The sequence below is a fragment of the Perognathus longimembris genome, chromosome 10 (assembly GCF_023159225.1).
Source record: "Perognathus longimembris pacificus isolate PPM17 chromosome 10, ASM2315922v1, whole genome shotgun sequence".
In the NCBI taxonomy this organism is placed as follows: Eukaryota; Metazoa; Chordata; class Mammalia; order Rodentia; family Heteromyidae; genus Perognathus; species Perognathus longimembris.
Genome location: NC_063170.1, coordinates 71,174,125 through 71,187,873, shown reverse-complemented (window position 1 = coordinate 71,187,873; position 13,749 = coordinate 71,174,125). Strand labels below are relative to the sequence as shown.

At 57.8% G+C, this 13,749-nt stretch overlaps 1 protein-coding gene across 1 annotated transcript in view; it reads left to right on the top strand.

Annotated features, from left to right (window-relative positions):
* Nucleotides 1-1,431: 1,431 nt before the first annotated feature.
* The window catches only part of Zxdc (ZXD family zinc finger C), a 16,242-nt gene continuing 3,924 nt past the window's right edge, over nt 1,432-13,749 (top strand). Inside the window, 7 exon segments of the mRNA XM_048356352.1 lie at nt 1,432-2,362; nt 4,259-4,411; nt 4,500-4,578; nt 6,419-6,549; nt 11,102-11,253; nt 11,255-11,273; nt 12,727-13,382. Coding sequence (XP_048212309.1) covers nt 1,465-2,362; nt 4,259-4,411; nt 4,500-4,578; nt 6,419-6,549; nt 11,102-11,253; nt 11,255-11,273; nt 12,727-13,382 — 2,088 coding nt within the window. The 5' untranslated portion in view covers nt 1,432-1,464.

The window sequence follows — 13,749 nt, the reverse complement described above, 5'->3', positions numbered from 1 at the left end:
TGAGATCTGAGGATCAAGGTTCAAACCAGTGGGGACGGGCAAATCCACAAGATAACCAGGAAAAAGCCAGAAGTGGAGGCATCATAGCCCAAGTGGTAGAGAGCCAGCCAAGAGCAGAAAAGGCCCAGGAGGAGCGTGAGGCCCTGAGTTCAAGTCCAGTAGGAGCACACACAGTGCGGACACTCACACACACACACACACACACACACACAGCGCCTTCACTAGCACAACAGCACTCAGCCATCCATCAAGGTCACATGTATCCCCTCCGGCTGCTGCGGGCCTCAGACTTGCAGGACTGGTGATTCCTGTGCTGGAGCCTCTGATGGAGAGGAGACGGACAGGACAGGACAGGACGGGTTAGAAAGGGCAAGCGGGGGAGGGCAGAGGAGGGGAGGGCAGGGGAGGGGGACAGAAGAGGGGAGGAGGAGAGGGGAGGGCAGGGGAAGGGGGCAGAGGAGGGGAAGGGAGGGAAGGGGGAGAGGAGGGGAGGGCAGGGGAGAGGAAAGGAAGGCAGAGGAGGGGGAGGGGGCAGGGGAAGGGGGGACAGGGGAGGGCGGGGGGGGAGGGGGGGAAGCTGGGGTGTGGACGGAGGCTGGAGACCGGGTGTGGACCGGGCTGGTGGAGGAGGAAGGGAGTCCAGGTTCAATCTGGAGGGAGCAGGGGGCCATCGGAGGCCGGGGCAGGAAGGCGGTGCCGCCGCGGTGGCAGCCCGGAAGGGCCGCGGTCCGCGGCGGCATCAGGTGCTGTCAGTGCGGGGCCCCTGGCACCCCCTCTCCTCTACGCGAAGCACTCGGGAACTGCAGGCGGCCGGCAAGCCCACCGACGGACGCAGGGTCCCAGACAGGCGAGCCCCGATCCACGGGGACAGCCGGACTCGGGTGGAAGGAGGCGGGCGGACCGGCGGGCCGCCCCGCGGCCCCGCCCCGGCCCGCCCGAGGCCACGCCCACCCAGAGGCCACGCCCCCGACGCGTGCGTCTCCGCCTGGCGGCCGCGTCCACAACCACCCTAAACCCCGCCCCCGCCGCGCGGCCCCGCCCTCCGCTACGTGCGTCTCCTGCCTGGCGGCCGCGTCCACAGACACCCGAGGCCCCGCCCCTGCCGCACGGCCCCGCCCCCGCCCGCCCGAGGCTCCACCCCCAGCCGCGTGCGTCCCCTGCCTGGCAGCCGCGTCCACGACCGTTCGCCCAAGACCATCGCGCCCCCCCCCGCCCCCACGGCCTCCGCCGCTCCGCGCCGTTCGCGCCACGACCCCGACCCCGTCCGGCAGGCCTCGCGCGGGCCGGCCCCGCCCCCAGCCCTGGCTCCCTCCCGGAGCCCCGCCCCCGCCCCGCCCCCGCCCCGCCCCCGCGGTGACGAGCGCGCGGCCGCCACGCGGCGGCGCGCGCGCGCACGCCGGGGCGGGGCGGGCCGCGCGTCAGGGCCGGCGGCGGCGGCGGCTCGGTGGCCGCGGCCAGGACAAGATGGCCCTCCCGGCGCTGCTCGCCGCCCCGACCGCGCGCGGAGGCCAACATGGCGGCGGCGCCCCGCACCGGCCTCGCCGGGGCGCGGCGGCGCCCCTGGGCGCGGGCCCGGCGCGCCGGCGCCTGCTGCTGCTGAGCGACCCGGAAGATGGCGGGCCCGAGCCGGGGCGCGGGGGGCCGCCCGGGCCGCGGCGTGAGGAGGGCGCGGGGCCCCGCGCGCCGGGCCCCGGGGAGGGCGGCGACGCCCTCGTGGTGCTGCTGGAGGTGGCGCGCGGGCCGGGGGCGCCCGGGCCGGGCCCCGCGGGCCTCCCCGAGCCGGGCTCGAGCGGCCCGGCCGCCGCCCCCGGCGCGGCCCCGGCGGGCGCCGTCGCCCCGGCCCCGCGCGAGCGGGAGCTGCTGGTGCGCCTGGACCGCGGCGTGCTCACGCTGTCCGCCGCGCCGCCGCCGCCGCCCGCCCGCGCCCCGCCGCGCCCCGCCGCCGCCGCCGCCCGCCGCGGGCCCGGCGCGCCCGGCTACCGCTGCCCCGAGCCGCAGTGCGCGCTGGCCTTCGCCCGGAAGCACCAGCTGCAGGTGCACCTGCTGACGCACGGCGGGCTCCGCGGCCGGCGGCCCTTCGCGTGCCCGCTGGGCGGCTGCGGCTGGGCCTTCGCCACCTCCTACAAGCTCAAGCGCCACCTGCGCTCGCACGACAAGCTGCGGCCCTTCGGCTGCCCGGCGGGCGGCTGCGGCAAGAAGTTCACCACCGTCTACAACCTGCGGGCGCACATGAAGGGCCACGAGCAGGAGAGCCTGTTCAAGTGCGAGGTGTGCGCCGAGCGCTTCCCCACGCACGCCAAGCTCAGCTCGCACCTGCGCAGCCACTTCGAGCCCGAGCGACCCTACAAGTGTGACTTCCCGGGTAACCGCGGCGGGGAGAGGGAGGGAGGGAGGCCCGGAGGCCCGGATAAACACAGCCCCCGAGGGAGGGCCGGGAGGGCACGCCACGGCGGCTTAGCGCCCTTTCCACCTTGCGCCAGGAGTTTGAAGCCGTTCGTACCCTGGTGTGGAGTTTAAACCCCTCCTTCGTCTTACAGACGGAGACGGTGAGGTGGACTAGGGAGGATAAAGCAAAGCACTACCTGGTGGACCTGCAAAGGGCTGTTGGCAGTGCCAGTCCCATCCAGCTCGCCACCAGGGTCCCAAGGTTGGCAGTCTCAGAGGGCAGAGTTACCCCGGGTGCTCAAGAAAGTATTTCTGGCTGGCAAGGCGGGGGAATCTGAGAGGAGGCGGCTCTCGAGCCTCTCCGTGGAGAAGGGGCTGTGCGGAGGGAGGGAGCTCTCGAGAGGGCCGTGGATTGGATAGAGGACCTTCACTGCCCTGCTCATTGACACGCACCCAGAGTCCTTTACCATACATGCACTCTCTCCTAATAACGCGAGCCCTAAGGCGCTCGAGTGCAGCATTTGAGAGTAATGGGACCAGCGTTAACAGATTCCGGCAGTTCCTTCTCGCGTGTGGGTGAGGGCGCGGTTCTGTAGAGCATTGGGCCACTGCTTGCAGACCTTTTCCTGTCCGCTCGTGAGCGTCTGGTAGCAGGAGCATGGTCTTCTCCAGGAAAGCCAGGGATCCAGTCAAGAGGTGCGCCTCAGAGGTGTGCGTTGGCCACGCATGCCTCTGGTGGAGAAGCTGGAGAGGGGCGGGTGCTGCCTCAGTAAATGGTCCAGAGTAGCAATGGCATGGGTGAAATCAAGTGATTTCCTACAAGTAGGAGAAATCACAGAGATGGGGTGAAAGGGCATGGCTACTTGGGGAGAGGGGTGTTAAGACACAGAGTATGGTTGTTCAAATTTACATGACCAAACTTGTAAACACACAAAGGCCCAAACTAAGAAGTGGGCAGGGAGGGCAGATCGAAGCCAGGGAGGATGACTTTGGTGACTTAGGACAATCACCATTTCTTCACAGAATGCTGCCCCACAGGGGGGAGTAGGTTCTCTGTGGTGCTGTGCGGTGTGTTTCTGCGTGGTGGTTCACGGCCCCCTGGCTACATGGAAGGCTCTGAGAAGAGCGGCCGCAAAGACACCTGCTAAAGCCTTTCGATCCCATTTTCCACCCTGCCTGAGCACGGAACACTGTCATCAAAGGAGAAGTGTTACTGTGGGTAGTCTGGCCACTGCCGCCGTCTAGGTAGCACACTAGGAACTGAGTGTGGAGGTTGAGGAAAAAGCCAGGTGGGTGAAGATGACAAGGACAAACCGGAGGAAATGAGCAACAGGAGAAAGAGAAGCCAGATGGGTAGGGTGTGAGGCAGGCCGGTTCAGAGGCTGTCAGGAGGCGGAAGTGTAGAGAATGGAGCATCACCCACAGGGGTGAATCTTAACTGTTAGGATGCTTTGCACCTGTTTACAGCTCAACTGTAACAGACAGAATCTCATTCTTATAGCATTTAATTTCTCTCCTGGGGTTTTCTTGGTTTTCATGAGCAACATTGACGTTTGTGTTTATGAGAAATACACCCAATGTGTGTGAGATTGGCACTACAGACCAGGTGAGCAGACAGCTGAAATTGGAGCAACATTTGATTACTTGTTCCCTCTCCGAGTTAGTCACCTTGCAACAGGTGGCCTGTGTGCAGCTGGAAGCCTGGTGTCTCTTGGCTGACCCTGCTTGGCTATTACAAAGCCAAACATTCATGGTCAGGACCTTTTAGAAAGGGGTTTTGCCTGATGAGCCACGTCCTGGGTTGTAACTGGATTTGGTTTCACTGCTTGATTTTTGTCTCCCAATGAGCAGGGTTTGTGCTTTCTCCATTCAGGCTGTGAGAAGACGTTTATCACAGTGAGTGCCCTGTTTTCCCATAATCGAGCCCACTTCAGGGAACAAGAACTCTTTTCCTGCTCCTTCCCTGGATGCAGCAAACAGTATGACAAAGCCTGTAGACTGAAAATTCACCTACGAAGCCACACAGGTAGAAAGCTAGAGAACAGAATCCTTTGGGGCTGAGATTTGTCTCGGAGCTGTGTTCACTTACTCACTATAATTTATTTTTTTACAAGGTGAAAGACCATTTATCTGTGACTCGGACAGCTGTGGCTGGACCTTCACCAGCATGTCCAAACTTCTAAGGCACAAGAGGTAAGTAAGCCTTATATTTTGGTATGTATTACCAGCTTTGAAAGTTAACGAATTAATTGTTAGTAGCAGAAACCTACTAATGGGATAGCTATCGATTTTTTAGGTTATCCTAAAGAAATATAGCCTAGACTCTTCTTAAGGCTGGAAACTTGCAAGAAGAAAATAGCTAGACTGTCCTCACCTAAAGACAGTGTTTTTCTGTGTACGTCGTGGGGTTTTGTTGTTTTGACTTAGGTGGAATACTTTATAGACAGTTCCATTTGTTTTCCTTTCTCAAATGTCACCGAGTCACTGCAGACCCCCCTCCCCGACAGCCTGGGGAGCTCCACTGCACGCACCCCCATCTCACCCCGCACCTCTGACACTGCAGACCCCCCTCCCCGACAGCCTGGGGAGTTCCACTGCACGACCCCCCATCTCACCGAGTCACTGCAGACCCCCCCCTCCCTGGCAGCCTGGGGAGTTCCACTGCACGCACCCCCCATCTCACCGAGTCACTGCAGACCCCCCCTCCCCGGCAGCCTGGGGAGCTCCACTGCACGCACCCTCATCTCACCGAGTCACTGCAGACCCCCCTCCCCGGCAGCCTGGGGAGCTCCACTGCACGCACCCTCATCTCACCGAGTCACTGCAGACCCCCCTCCCCGGCAGCCTGGGGAGCTCCACTGCACGCACCCCTCATCTCACCCCGCACCTCTGACACTGCAGACCCCCCTCCCCGACAGCCTGGGGAGTTCCACTGCACGACCCTCCATCTCACCGAGTCACTGCAGACCCCCCCCTCCCTGGCAGCCTGGGGAGTTCCACTGCACGCACCCCCCATCTCACCGAGTCACTGCAGACCCCCCCTCCCCGGCAGCCTGGGGAGCTCCACTGCACGCACCCCTCACCTCACCCCCGCGCCTCTGACTGTTGGGATCTGGACGATCCCTTTCTCCCCCCACGGGGAGAATGGTAACCACAAACTCTATGAAAGAGCACTCAGCCTGGCCCTCCGCCAGCGGAAGGCCAAAGGCGTGCTCACATGGGCAAGCGCTAAGTTGAGGACGGGTTGCTGAAGCTTCCCCTCCCCCCAGTCCCCCCACATGTTACCGAGGGCGGAGGCGAAAAGGAAGGCATCAGGGACACGCTGCGGTGGTGGGAAGCGTCTCAAAGACTTTAATATGGAAGGGCACTTATATAGAGGTAATGGCGGGAAAGAAAGGGGGCTGGCCAAAGGGTCAGTCATAGGCTAGGGGTCACGTTCATCAAGTGACATCACGAAACTTCCCTTTGTGGGCGGGACAACCCCATCATGGTGGCACGCACGTGTTCACCTCCCAAGGGGTGGAGGCCAGAAGGTGGGAGGGACTTCTATTGTCCCAAGGCTGGTGGAAGGGCAGCCTTTCCCAGGCCATAATAATCCCCAACATCTGACGCTGCGCTTGCTTTTCTCTCTGCTGTGCCGTGGATCCGGCGGCCGGCCTGGGGTGCGCAGGGTTGGCGTGAGAAGGTCCCTTTGGCCTTGCCGCGGTGCTCTGCGGGCCCCTCCGGTCCTCGGTGGCTGGGAGGCCATGGGAACGGCCTCATCAGTGCGCTTGGGATGCGGCTCTTCCTAGGGTGAAGCAGCACTAGTTGTCCCGTCTCATTGTGGATCTGCTGAACCGTTAAAGTAGAATTTCTAATTATAGGACAGCTAAACTGCCAACCTCACAGGGACTGGAGCTCAAATAAAGGTCTTCTGAAACAGACATCATATTTTAAGTGGAACACACGTGGTTTTGCAGAACATGAAACAAAGAATCACCCAGCCCGTGAGCTCTGTGAGCAATCACTGCCCCTTTGTTTGGTTTCCTGGCAGGAAACATGAGGATGACCGCAGGTTTACCTGCCCCGTGGAGGGCTGCGGCAAGTCCTTCACCAGAGCAGAGCACCTGAAGGGCCACAGCATCACCCACCTGGGCACGAAGCCATTTGCGTGTCCTGTGAACGGTAGGCTTCCGACACCACAGGCGGCTGGGAGCTAAGCACCACACCAACATCCATGGTAGACTTTGTGTTGTCTTAAAGGCTAGTTCACTACCTGGAGGCGGTGTTACTTACTTGATTTGCTGAATGGATCAAGCATGCTGTCTTAGGGCCGGCATATTGGAAAGGTTGCAGGTAGGGAATCCTGTTTGCTTGCGCCCTGTACTCGCTGTCTGTGACTCTGGATAGCGTTCCATGTGTAACCCAGGCTTAGGGCTTCTCCCATGTCTGACATTGGGCTAGAACTTGCTGATTGGTAGGTAGCTACTCTTGTGTCAGGTAGGTAGTGATGAGGCCAGATTGACTTTTTTTTTCACCTTTTTTTTAATTGTTACAGTGGGGACAGTTAAATAACTCAGGTAACGAGTATACTTCTTTTTGGACAGTGTTGCCCCTTTCCTTACTGTCTCTAGATTGACTATTTTTTTTGCCAGTCCTGGGCTTGGACTCAGGGCCTGAGCACTGTCCTTGGCTTCTTTTTGCTCAAGGCTAGCACTCTGACACTTGAGCCACAGCGCCCCTGTGGCCATTTTCTATCTATGTGGTGCTGGGGCATCGAACTCAGGGCTTCATGTATGCGAGGTAAGCCATCTTGCCACTAGGCCATCTTCCCAGCCCCTCTAGATTGACTCTCTAAAGGAGTGTTAGAGCTTTTTTTCTTAGAACGCTGAAGGCATGGCTCATTTGCCAGGCCTCCCGTGTGACCTGTGGGTGCCAGCCCCACCCCTACCCACTGCTGCCGTCCCACCCCTACCCACTGCTGCCAGCCCCACCCCTACCCACTGCTGCCAGCCCCACCCCTACCCACTGCTGCCGTCCCACCCCTACCCACTGCTGCCGTCCCACCCCTACCCACTGCTGCCAGCCCCACCCCTACCCACTGCTGCCAGCCCCACCCCTACCCACTGCTGCCGTCCCACCCCTACCCACTGCTGCCGTCCCACCCCTACCCACTGCTGCCAGCCCCACCCCTACCCACTGCTGCCAGCCCCACGCCTACCCACTGCTGCCAGCCCTACCCCTACCCACTGCTGCCAGCCCCACCCCTACCCACTGCTGCCAGCCCCACCCCTACCCACTGCTGCCAGCCCCACGCCTACCCACTGCTGCCAGCCCCACCCCTGCCCACTGCTGCCAGCCCCACCCCTACCCACTGCTGCCAGCCCCACCCCTACCCACTGCTGCCGTCCCACCCCTACCCACTGCTGCCGTCCCACCCCTACCCACTGCTGCCAGCCCCACCCCTACCCACTGCTGCCGTCCCACCCCTACCCACTGCTGCCGTCCCACCCCTACCCACTGCTGCCAGCCCCACCCCTACCCACTGCTGCCAGCCCCACCCCTACCCACTGCTGCCAGCCCTACCCCTACCCACTGCTGCCAGCCCTACCCCTACCCACTGCTGCCAGCCCCACCCCTACCCACTGCTGCCAGCCCTACCCCTACCCACTGCTGCCGTCCCAGGGTGGCCTCTACTTAACTGAAAGGAGGGGGTGGGGAAGGTCCACTTAGAGCTGAGACCAGCCCTAGCGTACAGCAAGTGTCACACACACAATGGCACCGAGCTGCGGCTCCTCCTCCCATCGGCCCTCAGGAGCCTGCAGGCCATCATTGGGGCACAGAGGACTCCTTGTCCTGCTCTGGGGGAAGAGGAAGAGCTAGCCAGCTGCTGGCAGACTGTGCTGTGTATATAAGCTGTGGAAGTAGATGCAGTTCTTGAGGGACAGTGACAGACAGTTCAATTAGTAACAGAACGTGCGTTCTAGATCCATACTACCTGGACTCAGATCCCAAATCTGCCACTTTACAAAGTGGGCCAGCTACAGGCAGCTTGAGCTCCATTCCTCCTTTCCTCATCCGTAAAGCAACCACTCAGAGGATTGTCATGACGGTCGTTGGTAGAAAACCTGAGTACATGTCACCTTACTGTTGTTAGTTTGATTATTGTTTTGTTCTTTATTTGTTCCCATACCTGGTTTGAGCTTAGCTGGTGCCTGACCACTTGAGCCATATTTCAGCCCAACTTTTTGCTGGTTATTTTGGAGATTTAGTCCCTCAGATTTTTTTCTGCCTAGATTGGCTTTGAGCAGCAGTCCTCCAGATCTTTGCCTCCCGAGTAGCTGGTGTTAGAGGTATGAGTCACCAGTGCCTGTCTTTTTAAGCCTAAGACAAGTAACAATCCTGGGTAGGAAGTGAGATCTTGTCTCAAAAGTAACTATTACCCGGAGAGCCGAGCCCACACTGTGTGTGGGAACAGGAAAGTGGAGGACTCCACTGATCAGCAGGCCACTCTCGTCCTAGCCACTCACCAGGCAGCTGTCGTCTACTCATGTCCTTCTCCAGAGACCGTAGAAGACGTATGTACCTGTAAATGGTAGGCAACACTGTCTTCCTTCTACTACATAATTTGGAACATCTTTTGTTTCCATAATACCTTTGTGGTTGCAGAAGGTTGAATATCCCACTTAGGTTTGGGTGGACAGCTTAGAATTCAGGTTTCAGTACCTTGTTATATGTGCTTTGAAAGAAGGATAAATAATGGCAAGCAAACTTGATTGGTATACAAGTTTATACCAAAATTTCAACCAAGTGATGATGACTTTTGTGGTACCACTCTGCTTAGAAGCTACAAAGAGTCTTCTGTTTTGCCCATTAAATAAGTGGTAGGTACTAGAACAAATCATGTTAAGTGAGGTAAGCCAAACCCAGAGAAACAAATGGTGCATGCTTTCCCTCAAATGCAGGAGCTAGATCTAAAATATATGGAGACATGATAAATTACACAGGTCTCTAGGCATTCACGCACCGGCCAGAGGACAATACTCTCAGGAGAGGAACACAAAGACACAGTGCCTGTGCGCATCTGATAAAATCATACTTATGTAAACGGTCTCCAGGAAATGGAAACGATGGTTCGTTCTTTTTTTTTTAACTAAAAAAAACTATATCACAAATAAGAGCTGGAGTTGTGGCGCATCATCACTAGAGCACATGCCTGGAAAGATGGGATGCTGAGTTCTAACCCAAGTACCAATTAAAAAAAAACCCAGGACTGCATTTCCCATGATGCTTTACAGCAGAGAGAGGCTAAGATGATATTTTCTGAGACCTATATTAAGGATAATGCTACCTTCCCATGTTGTCTTAGCTGATAGTGGAGCTAGATTGTCTACCATAGTCAGTGATCAAGACTCTTAGGTTAAGTGGTTCCTCAGGTTTGTTTTTTATTGGTACCCAATATTAGGGCTTGAACCCAGGGCCCAGCGCTTGTTGGCTCTTTCCTCATGGCTCTAGCACTTGAGCCACACCTCCAAGTCCAGTATTTTGCTGGCTAAAGAGTCTTAAGGAGTGGTGTGCCCTACTGGCTTCAATTGCAGCCCCTAGATCTCTACCTCTTGAGTAGCCAAGACTATAGGCATGAGCCACCAGTACCTAACAGTTCTGATGGTTCCTAATTTTTTAATTATCTTCAGTTGTAAGAAATAAGATATGCCATGGTTGCCTGGTGTGGGCGGCTCACACCTGTCATCCTAGCTACTCAGGAGGCTGAGATCTGAGAATTGCAGTTCAAAGCCAGCCCTGGCAGAAAACGCTTCACGAGACTCTTATCTCCAATAAACTTTTTTAAAAATCCAGAAGTGGCACTGTGGCTCAACGCGGTTCAGGAACAATGCCCAGGTCCTGAGTTCAAGCCCCAGGACCAGCAATTAAAAAAAAAATCACAATGGATCACAATGGTGTAACTCCTGTGAACAACCAACGTACTAGCCTAACAAGTGTTTACCAGGAGCCTGAAGTGTGTTTCTTCAGGAGTGGGGACAGGCAAATGAAGCTGCTGTGCCCAGGGCCTACGGGGCTGTTATAAGGAAAGTGGCTGTAAAGACAGGCCAGAGTCAGAGAAGCAAGGGCCTTGGCTGCCTGGATTTCATTTCAAATGACTGCGGTTTTCCAGGTCATGCCTGTGGGTAGATAATGCTTTATTTGATCCTATTATAATCCTGTAAAGTATTCTCATTTTGCAGAGAGGAAAAAAGAAGTTCTGGAGAGGATGAGCGGTTTGTCTCAGGCTCGGCAGCGAGTCGGTAGTGAGCCCAGCGCCTTAGCTACGTACACAGCCCTCCGCCGTGGCTCGCCCAGGCGGGGTGCCCGGCGCGCCTCACTCCCACCTGCTGGGAGACCTGGTCACTGGCTGTGCACGGCCACGTGGAAGGACTTGAGTGCAGTGAGGCTGAGACGGTTGCAACTCTGAACTCACAGGCTTGCAGCTGTTGATGGCAGTAGTTGCGTGGCTTGTTTCGGTGTGTCACGGGCAGTGGTTAGGTCTGGTGGTCGCACGGAACCTTAGCTGCTGCTGCGCCTGGCCTCACTCTCCTACGGGTTCCCCCCCGTCCCGCGGGTTCCCCCCAGCGCCAGCGCCGGGGCATGCGTCTCGGGACCCGACTAGGAATGGCCCTTTCTCGCCGGCTCCCCCTCCCGAGGGCCCTCGGAGTGACTGTCATTCCCCTTTCTGTTCCAGGGTGCTGTGCTCGCTTCTCAGCTCGCAGCAGTCTGTACATCCACTCAAAGAAGCACCTGCAGGATGTGGGGGCTCCCAAAAGCCGCTGCCCGGTGCCCAGCTGCGGCAGACTCTTCACCTCCAAGCACAGCATGAAGGCTCACGTGGCGCGCCCAGCACAGCCAGCGCCCAGGTCTGCGGGCACGTGGGTACTGGTGCCTGGGCGTGCGTGCGTGCCAGGGGGCGGGTGCTGCCGGCCGCTCCTTGCCTCCTCCCAGAGCTGCCAGCTGCCATAACGGCACTGTTCTTTCCCCTTGTGCCACTTGCCTACTTCTGCCCCTGCTCTTTTGGGTTTCCCTGGTCTCGGGGCTTTCTTTGAGAACATTCTGTCTTGACGTCCTGGGCCCGCCCTGGCATTGGGCTCCAGCCCCTCCCCCACTGGGCCCAGCGTCCTCCAGCGGGTCCGGCCTCTGCGCTCACCTGTCTGCTCCCTGCCGTCTTCCTCAGTCCTGCGGGAAGTAGACTCCAGACTGCAGGAGGCAGAGGAGGCAGAAGCCCTCCAGCCGAGAATGAAATGAGGTTGTGTTTTAGGGAAGGACAAGGCGCTGAGAACTAGAGGAGGAGCAGGAAAGAAAACACAACTGTAGTCCAGGACGTGTGAAAGGGAGGTTGGCCCCCTGTGGCCCAGGACTTAGAAGCCTTGTCCATAGACCTCTGGGCAGCCGCGGGTGGCGACCCGTCCCCTAGAGCACTCCAGAGATCCGGCTCTCTGGTGTGGTGGGATCTGGCTGAGGAAGTCCTGGCCCGCCGTGGAGTTGTGGGCTTAGAAAGTGCTCTATCCCTTGAGCCATGGTCTTCAGCTCTAAAACTTTTCTTTTTTGCCAGTTCTGGGGCTTGAATTCAGGGCTTGAGCACTTTCCCTGATCTTTGTGTGCTCAAGGCTAGCACTCTACCATGGAGCCACAGCGCCACTTCTGGCTTTCTCTGAGTACTTTATTAAAGAGTCTCAAGGACTCTTCTGTCCCTGCTGCCTTCAAACCGTGATCCTCAGATCTCATCCTTCTAAGTAGCTGGGATTACTGCACCTGGCTCTAAAAGTTTTGAAGTATGCTTATGTTTGTTATTCTTCCAAGGGCTTCCTGATTATTCATAGTTAATTGAGAAATAATTGCTTGAAAGACGGTCGCTGAAAAAGGGCTTATTAGACTGTTTCTGTACTCCCCTCACCCCCGTGGTCGGGTCCAGCACTGCTGGCCGCCACGGGAGCAGGGGAGCACCCTGAAGTGACTGCAGACGACGGGGAGGGAGGGGGCGGGAGGCTGGCGCTGCGTGGGGAGGCAGCACATGTCCAGGGAGGGCCTGAGCTCTGTGCATTTGCCCAGGACTGAAGCTGTCCGCGCAACCCATTTTATTCTCCTGATTTACACCAAGGTGGTCTAGAGAAGTCCCTGTCAGCCATCCCTTTGCCTAGAATCTGTCGGTTGCTAATACTGTGCCACCAGCAGGGTGTGGTGATAAACAGTAGTCCAGAGAAAGGAGAGTAAATGTTAGCCTGAAGAGTTGCATGCTAACATCTTGAACTTAAGCAAGATTTCTTTCTAATCCTCTGAGGTCCTTAATAACTGGAACATTGATTCCTTTTGCAGATCTCGCACCTCAATTGGAAGTTCCAAGTTCCCTCACACCCAGCGGTGAGCTGGGCAGCCCCAGCCAAAGCGAGCTCAGCAACATAGACCTAGCAGCCCTTTTCTCTGACACGCCTGCCCAAGGGGGCAGCTCAGCAGGTGCGTCGGGTGAGGCGCTGAACTCCGGGGTCCTGACCATCGACGTCACGTCTGTGAGCTCCTCACTGGGAGCAAGCCTCCCTACCAGTAATAATTCCTTGGGGCCCATGGACCCTCTGGTTCTGGTAGCCCACAGTGATATTCCCCCAAGTCTGGACAGCCCTCTGGTTCTCGGGACAACGGCCACAGTCCTCCAGCCAGGCCGCTTCAGTGCAGATGAGGTACAGGCCATGAGCTGCTTGGTGGCTCTGCCGGTGAAGAACCTGGCTCAAGACACATCCGCCTTGACCTCCACCAGTAACTTTGTGTCTGTCACCACACCCCCCTCCTCAAGCACCTCCCAAGAAGCTGCCAGCGTTCCCGAGCTGCTGTCTCCAATCAAGATGGAGCATGGCTCGCTTCCTGTCCCCCCGGTGGTCAAGCCATGTGCAGAAAGCCAAGGACTGCCCTTGTCTGTGTTCTCCAGCGCAGCGGAGAGGCACAGTGCCCAGAAGGACACGGCGCCCGGTGCAGGCACGGCCTCCTCTACTTGGTGTGACGCGCTCTGCTCAGTCCCCAGCTCTTAGCTCTCGTCTGTCACTCGGGTCTCAGGATTTGGGGAACTAAACCTTTCTATGCCGACGCTCCTTACTGGTTTGTAAAAAGACAGAGCCCTGGCTATGCAAGTCTGGAACTGACTAGTTTTAATGACCTTGAGCAGATCAACCTATTTGAGCCTTAAATTCTCAGTTATTTCTAAAATAAGGGGATTTGGCTAGAGGATTTCTAAGGTCCCTTCTAGTTGTGTGAATCTGTGACACTGTTTTCTTGAAAATTCTTGGTGCATTTCATAATGTTGAAATGTTTTCTCTTTGTGCTCTTTACATAATGACAAGTCCTAAAAGA